The sequence below is a fragment of the Mus caroli genome, unplaced genomic scaffold (genome assembly GCF_978045245.1).
Source record: "Mus caroli unplaced genomic scaffold, Mus_caroli_1 scaffold_5, whole genome shotgun sequence".
NCBI classification, from domain to species: Eukaryota; Metazoa; Chordata; class Mammalia; order Rodentia; family Muridae; genus Mus; species Mus caroli.
In genome coordinates this window covers 66231514-66253084 of record NW_028227260.1, presented here as the reverse complement: position 1 = coordinate 66253084, position 21571 = coordinate 66231514, and the positions used below count along the sequence as shown (strand labels likewise).

The 21571-nt window shown below is 39.7% G+C and overlaps 1 protein-coding gene across 2 annotated transcripts in view; it reads right to left on the bottom strand.

Annotated features, from left to right (window-relative positions):
- Phka1 (phosphorylase kinase regulatory subunit alpha 1) overlaps positions 1 to 10544 on the bottom strand; it is a 113343-nt gene extending 102799 nt beyond the window's left edge. For both annotated transcript variants that reach the window (XM_021152821.3, XM_021152825.3), the window contains exons 1-4: positions 10143 to 10544; positions 8481 to 8639; positions 4787 to 4834; positions 2268 to 2436 (exon numbers count right to left, since the gene is read on the bottom strand). In XM_021152821.3, coding sequence (XP_021008480.1) covers positions 2268 to 2436; positions 4787 to 4834; positions 8481 to 8639; positions 10143 to 10220 — 454 coding nt within the window. In that variant the 5' untranslated portion in view covers positions 10221 to 10544. The remainder of the gene's footprint in view (positions 1 to 2267; positions 2437 to 4786; positions 4835 to 8480; positions 8640 to 10142) is intronic.
- Between the last annotated feature and the right edge of the window lie 11027 nt (positions 10545 to 21571).

Here is a 21571-nt window from a genome sequence, read left to right as displayed (position 1 = left end):
ACTTATATAGAATGAATGAATGAATGAATGAATCTTAAAAAAAAAGAAGTTAAAGGAAGGTTGAGAACCACTAAACTAGAGCTTAGGAGAGAAGAAGCCTGTGTTCTGTCTATATACCCCAGAATAGTGCTTCTATTATCCTGAGTTGGGATAGGGGGTTAAGCTGAGGCCAGGTCCCTTGATGTTCTTAATAATTACGGGTTTTTTGAGTGCTTCTCTACTTACTGCAAATCCTTTTGAACAATATCCAATGAACAATTTAAAAGCATTGGTTTGTTCTTAAATTTTCAGCATCTTTGGCTGTTTTGCTGGAGCTCTTCATGCTACTATTCTATAAATTTCATCCAATTTCTGCCTAAATCTATCTTCACTAAGTATTCAAAAACATTCAAGCGATTGCTAGTTCTCTATGAAGAAATTTTATTATATTCTTTTCACCACAATGTTGCTTTTCAACTTCAATCCAAATGCATTATACAAAATTTGTATTATTTATTGCTAAAGTATTTCACTGGCTTCTTTACTAGTCTTCTACCTTAATTTTGTTCTTCATCTAATCTATCTCATGCAACCTATCTTCCTGCTACTAGAATGAACCATCCCTTGATTATCTACATCAAACATCTCTACTGGTTGCAGAATATAATTCTAAAATATTTAGCATGCTATAGAAGTCCTCATGAAATGTTTTAATCTATCTTTGCTTCCATTTTGAGGAATCATATTTAAAAACAGTCAGGGATATTTAGTCAGTGCCTGCTTTAAAGAAAGAAAATAAAAATCTAGGTGAAGGTGGCAACTTCATACTTACTTTACAACTCTATCTGGCCAGAATACTTGGGAGCTTAAAAACACTAGCCATCGAATACCCAAGGGAGCCAGGCAGTGGTGGCGCATGCCTCTAATCCCCAGTACTCGGGAAGCAGAGGCAGGGAGATCTCTGAGTTTGAAGCCAGCGTGGTCTACAAAGTGAGTTCCAAGGCAACCAGAACTACACAGAGAAACCCTGTCTCAAAATACCACCCACCCCAATTTTTTAAATTTAAAAATTAAAAATGGTAAACAGCTTTCAGAGTTGGAATAAAAATATTATTCAAAGTGAAATTATAACTACCATTCTACTTAAAGAAATAAAACAAAATTAAATTTATTGTGGAAGAAATTTCTCCTCCAAAAGGAGATTAATTGGATGGTCAACTCATAATTTCGCAGAAAGCTTATTCAAACTCTAGGGTGTAAAAAGAAAAAAGTTAAGGAGTTTATCACCAAACATTTATTTGCAGAGAGGCAGAAAGAGAGAGAGAGAGACAGAGAGAGAGAGAGAGAGAGAGAGAGAGAGAGAGAGATTGATTTTGAGAGAGAGATTTGGTTCCTTTAATATCAAGGAACTCTCTGGCCTGGACAATTTAGTGAGATCCTCTCTCAAAAAATGTAAAGGGTTAAGATTTTAGCTTAGTGGTAGAGTGATTGTTTGGCATGCATGATTCCCTTCTTTGAAACCCCAACACCACAGAAAACATAGTATTGTAAATACATTAACTTACTCTGAATGATCTGGAAATGTTCTTATTAAGTTTAGGAACTCCATACAATAGAAGTGTTTCCACCTCCGATTTTACATCTATAAAGCATCACTTTCTGTCGTTTTGAATGACCTAGAAGTTAGTATGTAAACTAGGGCTGGCCTATATCTGCCTCCCAAGTGCTAGGATACAGACAGATGTGAGCTACTATATATTTCTTTAAATTTTCTTTTACATATCAGGCATCTAACTATTATCACAAAACTACTTAAATTAGAATACTACTTAATAATGAAACATTCACATTTAGATTCAGATCATACTAATAAAGACTATATAAACTGGGTGGTTCTGTAGCCACAGTGACCACAGGCTTACTGGTGTAGAATATGAAAATTAAAAAAAAAAAAAACTTTACCCTTCCTTCCCATCTCCTGGCATCTGAGAATTAATAAATAATAAAAAAAAAAACTAGCTAAAAACCTAGCCCACTTTTCTGGGTTCCCATTTCAAAAGAGTATTAATTAGTACTGCAAATTTGCTTCTCAATAAAATAAGATATTGCCTATACCTCAAAAAAGTTATCTAGCTGTAGCAAACTTACAAACTATTGTTACTTGCAATTTGCTTCATGGAGTACCCTAAACAGATACTTTATTTCCTAGTCAATCCCTACAGAGAAAGTAGATGAACCAGAGATGATCCAAACTTATGAGCATGCAGTTATTCTCTTCTTGTACTGACCTGAGGCAGTCATTTGTGCTAGGAAGAGCAGGTACACAGAAGTAGCATCCAACTGCAGGTGTCCCCACTGGTCATCACCTACCACAGTGGCACAAGTTTTGGTGTTGTACTTGGCATGGAGGCTATCTTTAGTACTCTGACTGTACTTGAAGGACTCTACTTTATCCACCTGACAAGGAAACAGTATAAAATGGCCAGTCAGAAAAATCAACCTATATGCTATACATCTGTAGGGCGCTGACATACACACATCACTACACTCTGCCTTCAGGAAATTGTGAATATGGGAAATATACTATTACCTGCTTTTTTCCTACACTGGGGAAATCTAGCATTTTTAATAAAAAATAAGAAATAGTTTTTTTTAAACCCACCTATTTCTTGTTCATTGCCTCTTTTCTATGCTTTTCAAATGGTTACTTTGTCATATTGTAGAGAAACTGGAAGCTCAAATGTGTAAGAACAGTTTAGTGAGAAAACGCAGTGCTATACATTTGTTCTTGAATTTAAAGTAGGAATGTGTAGATAAATTGACAGATGAGGGCATTTTTATTAATGTACCTGTGCATAGTTGTTTGTGGGTGTGGGTACCCCCAGAGGCCAGAAGAGGGCATTCAACTCTTTGGAGCTGAAGTTCTAAGAGTTGTAAGCCACCTAACACAAGTGGGTATTAGGAACCAAACTCAGGTCTTCTGCAAGAGCAATATGTGCTCTGAACCATTAAGTCATCTCTCTAACTCCAAGAAGTTAAATTTTGAAGATGCCATAAAAAGAGTTAATGAGAGCCATATAGAGTCACAAAAAAATGGTATTATAGAAAACTAATTAGAAGAGGCTCATTGGGAGCTGGGGATATACCTCAATGGTAATGTAATATGAGGATGCATAAGGCCCTGGGTCCAATTCCTAACACACACACACACACACACACACACACACACACACACACAGCAGAAATCCAGACCTTAGATAACAGGAAACCTTAGATAACAGGCAACGTTTCTGACCTAGTTCCTGATATGTAGATATGATTACTTATGTCTCTGATGTATGATAATCTTAAATATGGTTCATGAAATTTGTGACTATATCTATTTAACAGGACAAAGCATAACTATCTATAATATAAATAAAGTATAAAGACAAAGTGATATATGTGAGACTAGTAAAGAGATACATACAATAAATAACTTCATATTCATTTAAAAATCATGAAGTTTAGAAGTTGAGATCTGTTCCTTTCTACTTTGATCTAATTAACTCAGGTTCAATATGTTTTAAGATCTCAGAATATAGGTTTCTTAGTAAAATACTTTTGTGTGGAAAAATGCCATAAATGTAAAATGTAAATGGTAGACTGTAAACATATTTGTAATGTACAAATGATTAACATCCATAATATACAAGAAGTCAGTAGGCAAGAAACAGACAACCTACAAAGAGGCAAAGCTCTAGCAGGTAATTCACCAGTAAGGAACTGCAAATTTTCAATTCACATATAAAAGGATGTTTAGCTACACACAAGGAAGACCAGTTATTTGAAATTCAAGATTCCTTTGTCCCAATCTTAAAATTGAGAATACTTTGAATGATTTTTTCCACATAAATTTTGTATCAAAACTCAATTGGTGTAAACGCTAAATTCATATCAACATCTGGTTCTTTATAGGCCTTATCCCATTTAGTGTGTAAGGAATGTTTCCCTAGAGAGAGTTTGTTTGTTTTTTTAATTTCAGAGTATTTTCCTTTTTTGTGGTGGTACACAGCTTTATTTAATTTTTAATTGGATATTTTATTTATTTACATTTCAAATGTTATCCTCTTTCCCAGTTTCCCCTCCAGAAGCCCCCTATTTTATCCCCCCTTGCTTCTATGAAGGTGCTCCCCCAACCACCCACCGACTCCCACCTCACTGCCCTGGCATCCCCCTACACTAGTGCATCGAGTTTCCACAGGACCAAGGGCCTCTCCTCCCATTGATGCCTGACAAGGCCATCCTCTGCTGCATATGCGGCTGGAGCCATGGGTCCCTATTTGGTTGGTGCTTTAGTCCCTTAGAGCTCTGGGGAGGGGTCTGGTTGGTTGTTATTGTTCTTCTTCTTACGGAGTTGCAAACCACTTCAGCTCCTTAGAGGATTTTCTCTATCTACTGAAGACATAAGAAATTATATAACGTGCAGTGTGCTTATCTTTTTAAAACTCTGAAAATGTATTAGTTCTAGAACGGATGCAGACCTAAAAGTTTCAGATAAGATTTAAAAAAAAAAACCTGTATCATGCTTTATCTAGTGCACATATCTGCAAATAGGATAATGATTATTTTTTGAGAAAAATCATTCATAAGGGGAGGAAAAAGACTGAAAGGAAATAATTCTAGCTGTAACAGGGTCTGTGTACCATGCCCATCCCAGAGTTCTGAACCTTCTAAAATTAGAGACTACAATTTGGGAATCTGAATGAAAGACTATAAGCATCATTAAGATGTTATGTTTTATCAGAAGTTGTTACCAGTGCCGTACCTGTCTGATCATGCAGTGCAGCAGTCCCCTCATTAACTTCACTACACTCTGCAAAAATAAATGGAAACCAGACGGTTATAAACATACCGAGATACAAGAACACTTATTCAGCAGCTTCGGTCAGTACATGACCTTTTGAGAACTAGTAACCCTATCCTGGGCTCTACTTGCATGGCATTTACTTTATAGGTACACAAAACAGACTGCAGCTAAAAGTTAAATCAAAAGCCATGCTTTATGATTCCTTGAATTTAAATACTAATATTAAAACTCTAAGGCACTTTTACCTAAAAATGAGCCAACCATCTAATAGTTGAGAATCCACCTAGAGAAAAGGGGCAAGTTAGCTCACTCCCCAGGCTCTAAGGCTCCGCTAGTATATGCCCTCTAGCCTTGATGGCATCTTCTTCTTTAAAAATTCACTTTATTTTTTAAAGACTCATTTTTCATTCCATATGTATGAATGTTTTGATTATATGTATATGTGTACATCTCATGCACACCTGGCATGAGTAGGGAGTATGTTTTAGAACATCACAGCATAGAACAGCTTCCCCAATTCTCTACAAATCTTTCTGTTTTACAGTCTAGAAGATCTTAAGTCATCTTTGTGTTCCACAGACCATGCTATGAGAAAAATTTCCAAGTAATACTCTGTGAGGGTGACTGTAAATTAAGAACACTGTTAAGAGAAACAGTGGCAAGTTACTACTGTTTCGTACAGTGTTGTATTGTGTTTTACTTGGAAAGGTGGGCTCTCAGGCACACAGAGTTTGAAGAACCACAGGATACACAGGGAAAACTAGTAAAAAGAGACATAAAAACAGGCATTTGGATCTCAACTGAGGTCAGAGCTAAAGGAAGGGAGTTGGAAATCATTCCTAAAAAGGTAATGGAAAACCCATGAAAAACAGATGAGAGACAATACAAAGAGAAGAAACTAAGAAGCAGAAGTGGGGGCAGCCAGAGAGATGGTGATCTGCCTGAGTGATTATTTTTATAGCTATAAGACTTGTTTTCCTTTTAAGATTTATTTATTTTATGTATATGTGTACACTGTAGCTGAACAGATGGTTGTGAGCCTTCATGTGATTGCTGGGAATTGAATTTTTTTAGGACCTCTGCTCACTCCAGTCAACCCCACTCATTCCGGTCGACCCCACTTGCTCCAGTTGGCCCTGCTTGCTCTGGCCTAAAGATTCTTTTATATATTATTATAAATAAGTACACTGGAGCTGTCTTCAGATGAACCAGAAGAGGACATCAGATCTCATTACAGATGGTTGTGAGCCCCATGTGGTTGCTGGAATTTGAACTCAGGACCTCTGGAAGAGCAGTCAGTGCTCTTAACCACTGAGCCATCTCTCCAGCCCTGAGACTTGTTTTTTATCTATATGATCAAGAAAGGAGGGAATATGTAAATATATATTTGGGTATAATTCTAATTACAATATAGATTAAGGAAGTTAGTTAAACCCATTTCTTATTTCCATCTGCTATTCTTATTGGTTTTCTGATTTTATGAGAGAGAAGCAAAAATGAGAGTTGGAAGAAAGGGTATATAAATGACTAACAATGCTTTGGGGGAAATCCACACAGTAATGGCAAGTTGGCAGCAGGTAGAAATTTAATCTGTGGATATATTGGACTTCATCTATGTTCACTTACTAGTTTTACATCGGTTATTATCTCAGCACATTATTAGATCTGTCTATATTAGAATCACCTAGGTAATTTGAAAAAGACCAGTGCTCATGGATATAATTTTTAAATTCTTACTTAAACTGTTTTAAAGTGAGGTCCATTCAGTTAGGATATCTCTGAAAAGCTTTCCAAGTAATTCCAATGTCCAGCCAGAGTTGAGAATCACTCATGTAGGTCAGGGACAAATCCAGCCCATCACTGTTTTGTAAATAAAGTATATTGAACTGTATCGCCACGCTAAATCTTTACACATTTTCTCTTCTTTTTTAAAATTTATTTATTTGGCTACACCTACCAGAGCTGAGTAATTAGAGACAAGTGACCTATACACCAAAAATATTTACTATCTGATCCTTTACAAAAATGGGGGGGGGGTTCTAATCTCTGGTCTAGATTAATACTGACTTAAGCTTTTTAAAACATTATACATAATAATCCAATTTGTTTTGATTCATAAAACAAATACATATAAGTTAGAATCCCCACAGAAGCTTTTCTTTTCTGAAGCTGATTCCTGTTTCCACAATGTTCTGAAACATTCCAAAGTTAGTAATGTGACATCAAAAATATTTTTCTGCTATGTGAAAGATTATATAAGAGAACACAAAAATTTTAGAACTGGCAATTCACTTTTTTCCTCATTTTTTCCACTTGGTCAAATAAGGAAAGACATCAACTCTGCAGAATGATGGAACAACAGATTTATTCTTATAATACTGAAGATTTTTGATCAAATTATATCAGGCACATAACTGAAGTTATTCTGATATTAATGTATAGCAAATCAAAACAAGGAACAAACTACTGAGATCAAAACAGCAAAACATTCAGGATAGGATATCGGACTAGAGAGGTTTTCTTAAAAAAAAAAAATACACACTATGTCTTCCAAATTTCTATTATGGCATTATTTCTATAAAAGTCTGTACTTGCTTCACTAGAGCAAAAACTCTTTTGTATCTCTCAGTAATGGCTTGAAGGAATTCCAAATGGCTACTGATACTGAAGATAACACAGTGAGACTTGTCCCACTCCCAAGAACAACTTCTGAATGTATTGCTGCTTTTAAAAATAACCAGATCCCAATAACCTGATTTGTAAATCAGAAGTGGAGCTCAGATTTCTTAAGTTCAAGGAAGACGATAGGAGAAACAGCTGCTGTGGTAAGGCTCCTTCTCACTAATGGAAAAGGATCTACTTATACTTACAACTAGCATAGTACTTTATCATTAAAGGTCTTGTGTAATTCAAATGATGCCAAAATATTGCCTTTTAAATACTTAAGATGAAGTAGTTCCTTTCTGTTCAGAAGTTCTATAAAGGATACTAATTTATTGAGGGTAAGGTACCTTAAAAGTTGGCTTAAAGTCATCTGCTGACTCTGACCTCAATTTGACCCCAGGCAACAGGCTCTCTAAAATTGTGGTCATATTTATAAAGATCAATGAAGTCATTATTTTTGTCTAATGAAGAAAACCTGTTGATCTGTCAGGTCCACTCATACAGATACCACAATTATTTTCAAAAGAGAGAGAGGGGGGAGATAAAATAGTACACATTGGGGAGAGGGAGAGAGAAAGAGAGAGAGAGAGAGAGAGAGAGAGAGAGAGAGAGAGAGAGAGAGAGAGAGAGAGAAGTACACATTTGCTCCCACATATTCCTTGCAATGAAAATAAAATGGTAGAACCTGAAAATACACTTAGAGAATTATTAATCTTGGGAAATATATCCAAGTAGGATTTTCAAAAGTAAAGTAATGAACATTCTGAGCCCTCTTCCCTGAATCTATAGTTTTCAAGTTTCCACCACAATAACCAAACCAGAGCAGACCAGATCAGACCAAACCAAACCCACTGCAGATACAATAGTAGGAAAACCTTATGGAATGCAATTTGAGCAAGGTGGCACAAGGGCTATTTTCCTTCAATTCCTGCTCCCCCATTACACCCACACAGAGCCCCACATCTCTGTATAGTTTTGTTTTGATTACCTGCTCCAGTTCATAGGCCTTTGCCTTGTCCTCATCACGGTCAGCATTTTTGCGATATGCCAGGCCCAAACCCCACACAGCCAGGATACTGTACACATTATCTCGGACCCAGGCATCTTTTTGATCATAGCTGGCTGGAAGCAAGCCTGTCACTGGATTCTGCAAGATCAATTAAGAGAGAGAGGACAGGCAACTAACCTCAGAATGTAAAGGGAACAAAATCTAGGGAATATATTACTTAGAAACTTTAGTCTTTCTCCTACTTCCCCATTCTCAAATTTTCGACCTTTCTTCTCTTTTAACCAGTTGCAGGTAGATACTATCCCCCAGCTTTACTGAGTTATAACTGACAATAAAAGTTGTACATATTTACTGTATACAACATGACGATTTGATACATACATGAATGTACTGTGATATGACAATCAAGTTAATACATCTATTACCTCACTTTTTGATGGGGGTGGGATCTATTCTCTCGGCAAGTTTCAACAATATATATATATATATATATATATATATATATATATATATATATAATAAAGTAGTATGGACTAGTCAGTGTGCTGCTACTGCTGCTAATCAACATTGCAGAACATATTTATATGAGATGAGAAAGTTTGTTCTATTTCCATGCGCTATCTTAAGAATAAGGAAAGAGCTGTCTGAAAGCTTACAAGTCCAAAACATAGGTATTATTAAAATAAAGGCATTATTAGGGGTTTTATCAAATGTAGTACTAAGGATGCCACTAAGTGCATTTTAAAAGAAAAATAAATATAAAAGTTAAATTCAACTAGCAACGAAAAATCTGAAGTAAAGGGGTAGGAAAAAAAATCTTGAAATATATACAGCCAGGTGCAGTGCCTTATAGCCTATAATTCTCCAGACTGACACTCCTTCGAGGCCAGCTACATAGTGAGTTTCAGGCCATCGTGGGCTACAAAGACAGACTTGGTTTCAAAAACCAACAACTCCAAAGAGCACATAAAAAACCAGGTGCAGTGGTGCATACCTGTTACCCCAGCAATGGGGAGATGAAGCCCGAGGATGGGGAGTTTGAGGTCAGCATGGGCTACAAGGTAAAATCCTCTCTAACAACGGAAGAAATAAAACAACAACGACTTAGGAAGCAAACAAAAAAAAACCCCACTGGCTTGTGGTCTGTTGTCCAAACTGTGAAGGCTATGGCAGGAAAATCCCAAGTTCAAGGCCAGCCTGAGCCACTGAGCAAAACTGTTTAAAAGTATGTACAAAGTGCCTTGACCTTCACAGTAGTCTAAGGTCTCTTAGGATGCTCTATGTTCTCATACATCTTTGGGGGAGTGGGGTGGAGTAGATGGCCCAAACCTGGGGTGAGGGCAATAAAAAAGTGTTATCATTTTTTGAAACTCTGTTCCTGGAATCCTGCCATAGTTGGGAGGGTGGGGAGTTGGGGGGAGGGGGTGGCATTCTGTCTGAGCTCAGAAACCATCACTCTGGAATCACTGCAGAGGGGTGGGGGTGGGGGTTGTGGTTCTCCATGCCACACTTTGATTTTACTCCAGGTTCAACATGCAACTTTCCTTCGGGATCCTTTAATGTCTCTCCAGAGACAAATGCGTTCAGGGTTCACCCAGAGTCAGTGTCCGGCGCTCACACTTCACCCTTACCTACACTTACCTGATGGCACAGGATGGTCTGATGCACCAGTCGAGCATAGCCGTCCAGGCGGACTCCCGAGTTACTGCGGCTCCTCATGGTGCCACGTCCCTAATCCCCTACTGCACACACGGGAAGCTCGGACGCCTGGCCTGCGGAAACCTTCTAAGCGCTCGCTTGCTCGTGTGGCCAATGGTTCCCGCGCGGCACCCGGTTCCGGCGGCCTCAGAGTCCACTTCAGGCCAAGGCTCAGCCTCCCGCGGTCTAGGCTTCGGCCCGCAAAGACCCCGTCTCCACTCAGTCTCCCGTGGTCTCCGGGTGGCGCACCGGCATCCTCCACTTGACTGAAGGAGACCAGGGCGGCCCGGAGACTCCAGGCCAGCGACAGCAGCGGGTCAGCGCCCCGGGTGCCGCCTCCCTTGGCGAGCGTGCGGGGGCGGGGCGTGGGTCCTGCAGCTGCGCGCTACGCCCACGGGCCAGTCGCCCGCCACCCTCCGCCCAGAATGTGTCGCCCAAGTCGATGTGCTCTCCCCGCCCCCCGGGGGAGTTATTTTCGAAACACTACAAGTGACTATTTTAATTTTGCACGGTTGTGAGCACAGGCTGTTGCTCTTACTTCTGAAGGACTACTAGCTTTAGGAACCCTCAGAACTCTTCAAAACTGAGAGACTGGGACTGAACGATTCCATTTCCGGATCTTCAGGAGCAAAATGTCGGATTAAGCGCCACACTCTGAAACCAACCAACCAACTAACCAACCAACCAAACAAACAAACAAACAAAGAAAACCCAGCTCCCTAAGGAGTTCTTTAGCCCCTCCTTAAAGATGCGCGAATCCGCGGGCGGTTAGGGAGCTTTGAGGAAGCAAGTGTGCAGGCTGAGAGCAGAATAGGGAGCCGAGCAGCGGCTGAGGGTGGTCTTGATGGGACAACTGACAGTGGGAGTTATCTGCTTTGGAAAGCTTCCTCGTAAAGTATAGGTGACTAGGCCCAAGGAACAAACATTCAGCTGAAATTAAAGTGACTGAGGAGGGCTGGGGAAGAAGGCTGCGGAGGATACAGTGAGGATCTTGAGGAATCTGCCTCTGGTAGGTGGTTCCCAAAGGGCTTATGCTTCCGAGCTCTACTGTCCCAACCCCTAACCTTTACTCAGCCCTCCCAAACTCCTTCTGGGCTCAGCAGGAGTACCACCTGCTTTCTGAATTGCCGGGTAAGAGAATAAGACTGTCTCTTGACCTTTCAAGTTCTAAATCTAAGCCTTCCTTGGCCACCTCACTCTGCCCACAGTGATTTTGCATTTTCGTTCTATTTTTTTTCCTCTCTTAAGTTTCTTCTCTTCTTACAAGCTGCCTCTGCGCCACTGCCACCGTTGTCTCTGCTGCAGCCTCTTCCTCAGGCAGTATAGCATATAGTCAGGCACCTTGGAAGGTGACTAGCGAATATCTGATAATGGTGATGAAAGGTGAGTGCTCAAGTGCTCAGGTTGAACAGCCAGTCAATGATGCAGTTCAACACAGTGGCACGGACTTCTCCAGCAAATAGTTTCCCATTGCAGTCACAACCTACGCAAATGTGATGGCTGGCCAGTACACCACTTCGTGTCCTTAGTACACTGGGAAAGGGAGTTCGGTTTGGAGAGAACATTCCTCTGCCTATGCCCCTAACTCCCTGATATCGCGCCCTCACTCAGACTATAGGCTCAGAAACCTTTTTCTCTACCCTGGTCCCCTTCAAGTGTCTGTCCTCTAGTTTTTCTTCACCTTGATATTTAAGCACATTTTCAAACATTAAAGTAGTATATGATCATTAAAGAAAAATTGCAAAATACAAAAAGGTGAAATAAAATATTGAAATCATAATTCCCCACACCACTACCTTCTTTCTACTCTTTATATTCCTTCTGCATAGACCTCCCTTCACCTCATGATAGCATGACTGGATTAGGAATGGCAGAGGTGTGGCATCACTAAGAATGATAGCTAGCTGGCTATCAGCAGACCCTGTTGGCTGGCATTGCCCTGGTGCTTTCATCCTTGGTCCAATTTAGACTTTCAGTCTTGTAGTCTTAGAAACTTGATCTGCTCAGTGTCCCAGAACCGGTAAGACCCAGGAGGCTGACTCATGCTGACTACCTCACAAGAGCTTGGTGCATGAAAACCAGGATGCTGTTTGATATTGAGAAACAAAATTGTAACAGCTTACGTTAACCCGAACACTACTTTTTCTCCCTTTAATAAGTTGGAATTCTTATTATATAACTTATATAATGGCCCTGTTAAGTAGATAAACTTCTGATTAATATATATTAGTTGTACAAAATAGGGGGTTTCATTGAAATGTATTAATAATTAAACCTATCTTAGAGGTGGAGAAATGAAGACACATAAAAATTAACTAGTTGGAAGTGTGATCTTCCATGTTGGTTTCGTTGACTCCTTTTATATATGTTTCCAGGGCTCACAGGCACTTATTTTTTAGATATATCTAATTATAAATCAAATTATAGTTGTCAGTCTGAAGTCATTGCTTCTTTTTAAAATCATCAACATGTAAAAGTTGTACATATTTATGGGATACTGTGTGATGTTTTTGATGCATGTCCATGTTGTATAGTGTTCAAAATAATATGAAAGTAAACTCTTCCTAAGAGTTTCAATATTACAAATAAAGTTAAATCCAGTTCTCTCTATTTAATATCTTCTACCATGGTCTTCTTTGTTCCCCTTCTGAAAGTAGCCACCATTATTGGATTGATTTGTATCCTTTCAAGTTGATTCTGAATATATTTATTTGGAAATATGCATATAAAATGTACTATTGCTTTGTTTGTATTTTTAAATTTTTGCCATTTCTTTATTTTGTGTGTATGTATTTGTATACATGCATCTGTACATGTGCATCTTGTGTGTGTAAGAGAGAGATGAAAGAGAGACAGAGAGAGAGAGAGAGAGAGACCAGAGGTTGAAGGTGGCTGTCCTTTTCTTTCACTTGCCACCTTATGTATTGAGAGGAGCCTTCTCACTGAAGATAGAACTCACTATTTCAGGTTTCTAGCAAGTATCCACCTGTTTCCTTCCCCCTAGTGCTAGGGTTACAGTTGAACACAGCCACACATGGGTTCAGGGGGTCTGACTATCTGAGCCATCTCCCAGAACTCCCTTTTTCTTCCCTTTTCTTTTAATTGTTTGTCTGTTTGTTTGTTTGTTTGAGTCAGAGTCTCTTTACATTCTTGAATAGCGTGGAGCTCACTATGTAGACGAGGCTCGTCTGGAACTCGCCAAGTAGACCAGGATAATTCAAACTTACACAATACTTAAAGTCTTAGCTAGAGAATTAAGACAACTGCAAGAGATCAAAGGGATACGAATAGGAAAAGAAGTCAAAGTATCTTTATTTGTAGATGATATGATAGTATACATAGTTACCCTAAAAATTCCACTAGGAAACACCTACAGCTCATAAATACTTTCCACAAAGTAGTCAGATATAAAATTAAATCAGAAAAATTAGTATTCCTATTATATACAAATGACAAATGAACCAAGAAAGAAACCAGGGAAACAACATACTTCACAATAGCCTCAAATGATATAAACTATTTGGGGTAACTCTACCAAACAAGTGAAAGTCTTGTAAACTTAAAAACTTTAAGACATTGAAGGAGAAATTAGAGAAGATATCAGAAGATGGAAGTGTTGTGGATGGGCCTGGTGCTGTTTGTATTTTGGTGCTAATTCCACTCTCCTGGGAAGGGTTGCAGACAAGGAGCATACTCAGATGACTTCTTGTGAACCAATCCCCTAATGAATAAAGGAACCAATCACTGGGAGAGTAGGAGGGACTTCCTGGTTGGACGGAGGAAGAGAGGAAGCAGGAGAGAATTAGGTCCTTTTGGACAGGGATAGTGTGAGGACAAGATGTAGCTATGAGTGTCTCCCAGTATCAGTGATAGATCTGTCAGGATTTGCCACCAAAGGATTTAGATTTAATAAGGCTTACAAGATTAGAATTTTAGTTGCTGCACCCAGCAATTGAGTTACTGTCTTTTTTTGTTTTGTTTTGTTTTTTGGTTTTTGGTTTTTGTTTTGTTTTGTTTTGTTTTTTTCAAGACAGGGTTTCTCTGTATAGCGCTGGCTGTCCTGGAACTCACTCTGTAGATCAGGCTGGCCTCAAACTCAGAAATCCACCTGCCTCTGCCTCCCGAGTGCTGTGATTAAAGGGTGTGTACCACCATGCCCGGCTGTTACTGTCATTTCTGAACTAAGTTTGTGTTGTGTTTTCCTTCACACAGCGTTTCAACTGGGTTCAAGAGAGAAAGGTACAGAGGCAAACCATGGGTTTGCCAGCTGTGCATCACAAAGGCTGGGAGGATTTGAAGCATGGGTCTGGCATGGTAGTGACCAACCAATGAGAACTTAGTGAGGTGGGTGGAGATGTTTCAGGAGCTCCAATATATATATATATATGAATGACTTACAGGCTTCAGGCCAACTAATCCAAAAATAGGCAGCTATAACTGTGAAGTTCAAGAAACTAGTAGTTGCTCAGAACCATGAGGCTGGGTGTTTCAGCTGGTCTTCTATATAAGCTGGAATCCTGAAGAAGTAGGCTCCAACAGATGTTCTGGCAAGTAAGTGCAAGCAAGCAGAGAAGAGTGAGCCTTTCTTCTTCCAGTGTCCTTATGCAGGCCTCTTGTAGAAGATTTGGCCCAGATTAAAGGTGTGCCTCAAGATCTTGGTTAAAAGCACATGTGTCATTTGCAAAACACATGAAACTCAAGAAGAACAAAGACCAAAGTGGGGACACTTGGCCCCTTCTTAGAGTTGGGAGCAAAACACCCATGGAAGGAGTTACAGAGACAAAGTTTGGAGCTGAGATGAAAGGATGGACCATCTAGAGACTGCCACACCCGGGGATCCATCCCATAATCAGCCTCCAAACGCTGACACCATTGCATACGCCAGCAAGATTTTGCTGAAAGGATCATGATATAGCTGTCTCTTGTGAAGCTATGCCAGTGCCTGGCAAACACAGAAGTGGATGCTCACAGTCAGCTATTGGATGGAACACATGGCCCCCAATGGAGGAGCTAGAGAAAGTAACCAAGGAGCTAAAGGGGTCTGCAATCCTATAGGTGGAACAACAATATGAACTAACCAGTACCCCCGGAGCTTATGTCTCTAGCTGCATATGTAGCAGAAGACGGCCTAGACGGCCATCACTGGGAAGAGAGGCCCCTTGGTCTTGCAAACTTTATATGCCTCAGTACAGGGGAACGCCAGGGACAAGAAGTGGGAGTGGGTGGGTGGGGGAGTGGGGGGGAGGGTATGGGGGACTTTTGGGATAGCATTTGAAATGTAAATGAAGAAAATACCTAATAAACAACAACAACAAAACCAAAAACACATGTGTCTTCTAGCCTCAAAATCTGGGTCACAGGTTTGCCCTCCATTTCTGGATTGTAGTTTATTCCAGATATAGCCGCCAAGTTAGCAATTGGGAATAGCCATCACACCATCATTTGAACAAAGTGGCAGCCTATAGAATGGTAAAAGATTTTTACCAACTCCACATCTGACAGAGGACTAATATCCAAAATATACTTAAAAAAATAAAGTAAAATAAAAATAACTAAAAACCCTAGACATCAATAAAACAAATAACCTATTTAAAAAATAGGGTACAGGTCTAAACAGAGAATTCCCAAAACAAGAAACTCAAATGACAGAGTGATACTTAAAGAAATGGTCAATACCTTTAGACATAAGGGAAATGTAAATCAAAACTACTTTAAGATTTCATCTTACTCCCAGAATGTCAAAGATCAATATAACCAGTGACAGTTTATGCTACCAAGGATGTGGAGTGAGAGGAATATTCATTCATTGCTGGTGAAAGTACAAACTTGTACAGCCACTAAGGAAATCACTGTGTTGTTTCCTCTGAAAGATGGGATTTGAACTACTTCAAGATCCACCTATACCACCACAAACATTTGATCAAACATGTTCATTGTGGTTCTACTCAAATTAACCAGAAATTAGAAACAGCCTAGATGTCTGTTGGGGTCCAGGAGTTGCTCCACAAACCACACGTACACCAATCTCAGTCACACAGGGATAGTTTATCGAGCATTCTCTCCTGGACCGCAGACCAGAATCAGGAGCTGACTGTGACTGACTATGAGCCAGAATCCTACAGAGCTTTTAAGCCTGAAATCCACAAACATCTGTGCCAAGTTATTTCACCAATCAGGATTTAGGGATAGAAGACTTTAGGAACATGTCTTTGTTGTACACTTATCCTGTTCCCACTAGTTGAGAGTTTCAACTGTGGCAGGGAACTTACCTTGCCTAACATTCATATCTTAACTTGCCAACCAAGATTTCATTTGCCCACATATATAACTCTTTCTGCCAAGTAAGATGTTAATTTCCAGGGAGGTCTTCAGAACTTAAAAGTTTTCTCAACCTCTAGTCAAAATGGAAATTTTACTTCAGATGGCTTCTTATATTGGTATAGATGTTTTCTTATGTTGAGGTCCATCCCAAGGGCAGTTTATAAAGGCAAAAACCATAAAAGCTCATACACAGGTGCAGGAAGTGCTGTTGGGTGGTTGGTTTGGGTCCAAGCTTATTGTAGCTACCTATACAGAGCAGTTCTAACTGACCTGCATAACAAAATATGCAACCAACGTGGGCATAAGAAAATTTCCTATTTCCTAGTAATTGCACAGGAGAAAGTTTTCTTATAACATTAGTAACAGCATAAGATGGCTGGCTAGACAGGCAGGCATTACCCAGGCCTTAACAATGTCCCACAACAAAAGAATGGATAAGGAAAATGTGGAATATTTACAAAATTGAATATTATTTCAGCCTTTAAAAGAAATAAAATCATGAAGTTCACAGGTAAATGGACATAACTAGAAAATAATATCCTGAGTGAGGTAACCCAGCCCCAGAATAACAAATATGGTATGTTATTGCTTATATGTGGATATTAGCTGTCAAGTCAATGATAACCAAATACTGTCTGTAGAACCACAGAAGTTAGGTGTAGAGCAAGGGGTTAGAGATGACAAATCTCTCTAAGAAAGGGAAATAGCTAAAATGGATGGGGGATGAAATAGGAAGATCAAGTGGGGAGGGGAGAGAAAAATTAGGGAGTGAACACGGGTAGAGACCACTAAAATTAAGGGACATTGGAAGGGTAGTATGGAAACCTATTACAGTAGAAGCTTCCTAAAATACAAACATATATGAAAGTGATCTAAATAAAATCATCAAATAATGGGGGAGACCAAGCCATCTTTTGCCACCACAAGAAGCTTCAAGTGCCAGAATTGGGGTAAATCTATGGGAAACTCCTGCTAATTAAGGTTGAAGTCTACCACTGACAGGATAACATTTTGAACTTGGTGTATAATGGAGGACTACTTTCATTGGCGGAGCTTCTCTTCTCTGACCTTGTCTGGGGAGTTCAAAAATCCCACACATCTCTATCTGCAGAATATCACATAGCCTTGGTTAAGATTACATGTTCAACTTACTTTCTCCTCAAAAGAACCTGTTGAGCTAGCACCTGAAATTCCTGAAATCCTTCTGTATGCATTTGAGTATCATAGGCCTTCAAACAATCCTGAATATTCTGTCCATCCTGAATATTCTGACCACCACCCCCAAATTATATAAGCCTTGAATCACCCCCAGAAAAGTTATTCTTCCTGATCCAGGTGTCACTTTTCTTATGTACTCACTGGACTTTTGACCACCATCCCTCCTCCATCCATTGTCTCTGTTCCCTTTGCCCTTGTGGGCTAATTATGATACTGAAGAGGTCAAAATAGCAGGACAAACTCCATCTTGCTCTCCAAACTCCATTTTAAGTTACTTGTCCACAGAGTGACATGGCCCCCACCCTTGGGCCCCTAGAGAAAGAGACCACAAAGTGTTTTCAGCAGTTGAAAATAGACATACCAGCTGTGGTCAGCTTACACTAACAGGATAATCTGGTCACAATAATAGGATGAGTTAAGAAAACATGAGTTGTTCCTAGGTCAAGATGCCCCTTTTAGATGTGTGGTCTCTCCTTGTTTGAACATATGTTATGCACCAATCAGTTTAAAGGCCAACATTCCTTTACTCACATACCCAATCATGTAATGCCAAGGCTTGGAAGTCCCTGCTTCTAATTTTTTCCCTATATAAACCCTAGGTCCCTAGACATGGGTGTAACTTTCCTAACTTGTTGCATCAGGAAGGTTTGTGATTCAAGTCCAAACTTGAATAAAGACTCTCATGTGCTTGCATCAGAGTTGTGTTCCTTGGTGGTCTCTTGATTGAGGCATAACAATTCCTGGGGACAGGGAGGATCACATACATCTAATTGAGTTGCTGGCCAATGGGGTGTCCCATTGTAATCTTCAAACAATCCAGGCTGCTACCAAGTCCACAGGTTGCTTTCCACAAGCTGTCAGCAAGGCCCTATTGCTGAATACAACATCTACACAAATTACTGACCATGGAGAAGTTGAGCCACTGCAGTGAGTGCATGTTCTATGGTCTGTGTTCTAGAGTTTTTGGTAGAGGAAGGTTCTCTGCACACTTCCAAAAGAAAAATGTAAACACCAACCCAAAAAACCTTTTGATTGGCAATGGTGTCTTGTATTAGCCAGGGCTTTCTAGAGCCACAGAACTATGGAATGAATGTGTGTGTGTGTGTGTGTGTGTGTGTGTGTGTGTGAAGGGAATTTATTGGAATGATTTACAGGCTGCAGTCCAACTAACCCAACAATGGGCAGCTGTGGATGGAAAGTCCAAGAAACTACTAGTTGCTCAGTCCCATGAAGCTGAGTGTTTCAACCGGTTTTCTGTATAAGCAGGAATCCTGTATAAGTAGGCTCCAACAGATATGCTGGCAAAGTAAGTACAAACAGGCAAAGAAGGAATAAACCCTTCCTTCTTCCATGGTCCTTATATAGGCCTCCAGAAGAAGGTGTGGCCCAGATTAAAGGCATGCCTCAAGATCTGAATTAAAGGTGTGTGTTGATCCAGATTAAGAGTGTGAGTCATTCCCACCTCAAGATCTGGGTCACAGGTGTGTTCTCATTTTCTGGACTGTAGTTCATTCCAGATATAGTCAACTTGGCAACTGAGAATAGCCACTACAGCAATGGTGGCACAAATATTATGGGAGTAATCAATAATTACTTTGGGTGTTCAAGAACATGGGACTAGATAGCTCCAGGAGTTAGGGTAAGACCAAGTACTACTACTGTTCTAAAAAAAGGAGCAATAAAATGACTCCTAGTGACATTCTGTTGTACTCATAGATTAGTGCCTTACTCAGTCATCAACAGAGAAGCTTCCTCCTGCAACAGATAGGAACAAATGCAAAGACCCACAGCCAAACATAATGCAGAGAGTGAGATGTTAGAACACCTAGTCCTAAACAGGATGTCTACAGCAGATCATTCCCCTCAGGGCTCAGGGAACCCTGCAGAAGAGAAGGCAGAAAGTGTGTAAGAGCCAGAGTAGATGGAGGACATAAAAAAAAATCAAGGCCTTCTAAATAAATATAATCAAAGGATATATGAATTTGCAGACTGAGGCAGCATGTAAGGGCCCTCATGGGTCTGCACCAGGTCCTCTGTGTAAATATATATATATATATATATATATATATATATATATATATATATATATATATATCATGGTTTCCAGTTAACTGTTCTGATGGCATTCCTGATTGTGTGAATGGGTTAGTCTCTATTTCTTGTGCCTTCTCTTGGGCTCTTTTCTTCTATTTGTTTCTTTTGTTCAATTCTTTGTTTTATCTTATTGTATTTTATTTTATCATTATCCTTTAGAAGACTGCTTTCTAATGAGAGACAGACAAGGAGAAGATCTGGATGGTACAGGAAATGAGGACTGGGATGAATAGAAGAAGGGGAAACAGTAATCAGGATATATTACATGAGGCAAAAATCTATTTTCAATAAAAGAAAAAATAGAAAAATAAATGATAAATCATATTAATATCAAAGTGTTGGCTTAAATAAATTTCTGAGGGGATGGAGAGATGGCTCAGTGGTTATGAGCACTGGTTGCTCTTCTAGAGGTTCTGAGTTCAATTCCCAGCCACCAACCATGGTAGCTCACATGGGATCCATGGGATCGGATGCCCTCTCCTGGTGTGTCTGAGGATAGCTACAGTGTACTTGTATACATAAAATAAAATCTTTTTAAAATTCCGTATCATTTATTATCAGTAAATAAAAAGAACTGATTGTGGTGGGACACACTGGTAGGATTTGCTTAAGGAGGAGGAGGAGGTTCATTACGCATTTGAGGCCAGCCTGGGCTACACATTGCTGAGGAGTGGCAGAGGCAGGTGGATCTCTGAGTTTGAGGCCAACCTGGTACACAGCAAGTTCCAGGACAGCCATGGCTACAGAGAGAAACCTTGCCTTTAAAAACAAAACAAAAAATAACACCAAATTAAAAAAAATAATAATGGGCAGGTTTGCTGGGAAATGGCTCACAGCATGCATTGTTCTTACAGTGGGTCTGGGTTTCGTTCTAAGCACTCACATTCTTTTTTTTTTTTAAGATTTATTTATTTATTATATGTAAGTACACTGTAGCTGTCTTCAGACACTCCAGAAGAGGGCGCCAGATCTTGTTAAGGATGGTTGTGAGCCACCATGTGGTTGCTGGGATTTGAACTCTGGACCTTCGGAAGAGCAGTCGGGTGCTCTTACCCACTGAGCCATCTCACCCGCCCAGCACTCACATTCTTAAACTGAGATGTTTTACAAACATCTTTAACTCCAGCTTGAGGGGATTAGATACCCTCTTCTGACCTCCTTGGACAGCAGAAATGTATGTGGTACACATACATTCAGGCAAAATACTCCCCCCCCCAAATGGGTAATAATACCCTGAAAGCTGAAAGAGGATTCCTGGAGTGGAATGAGTCAAGAGAGTGCAGGGGATGAGTCAGCATATTGAGCAAAAAGGATTTAAAAAATATGTATGAAAATGAAAATGTCATATGAAACTTGTTACTTTGTTTTAATTAAAAATTAACCAAAGATTGTTTTTTCCTCTGTACTAATTTTGAAAAGATATAGTTGTGGTCCAATTGGCTAGTATAATAGTTTTTATGATTTTTCTTTTCTATGTATGGTGGGATGGGTGTACACATCTACGTGAGTACCAGATGTTCTTCGGGTGCTATACATCTTGATTTCGGAGACAACCCTGGAGCTCTCTGATTAGCATAGACTGGCTGATCTGTGAGCCCCAAGGGATCCACCTGTCTCCATATTCCCTGAGCTGAGATCACAAATCATACTATTGTGCCTGAAATTTAGTTTGATACTGAGGATCAAACTCAGATCCTCATGTTTATGGGATGTGATGGTTTGTATATGCTTGGTGCAGG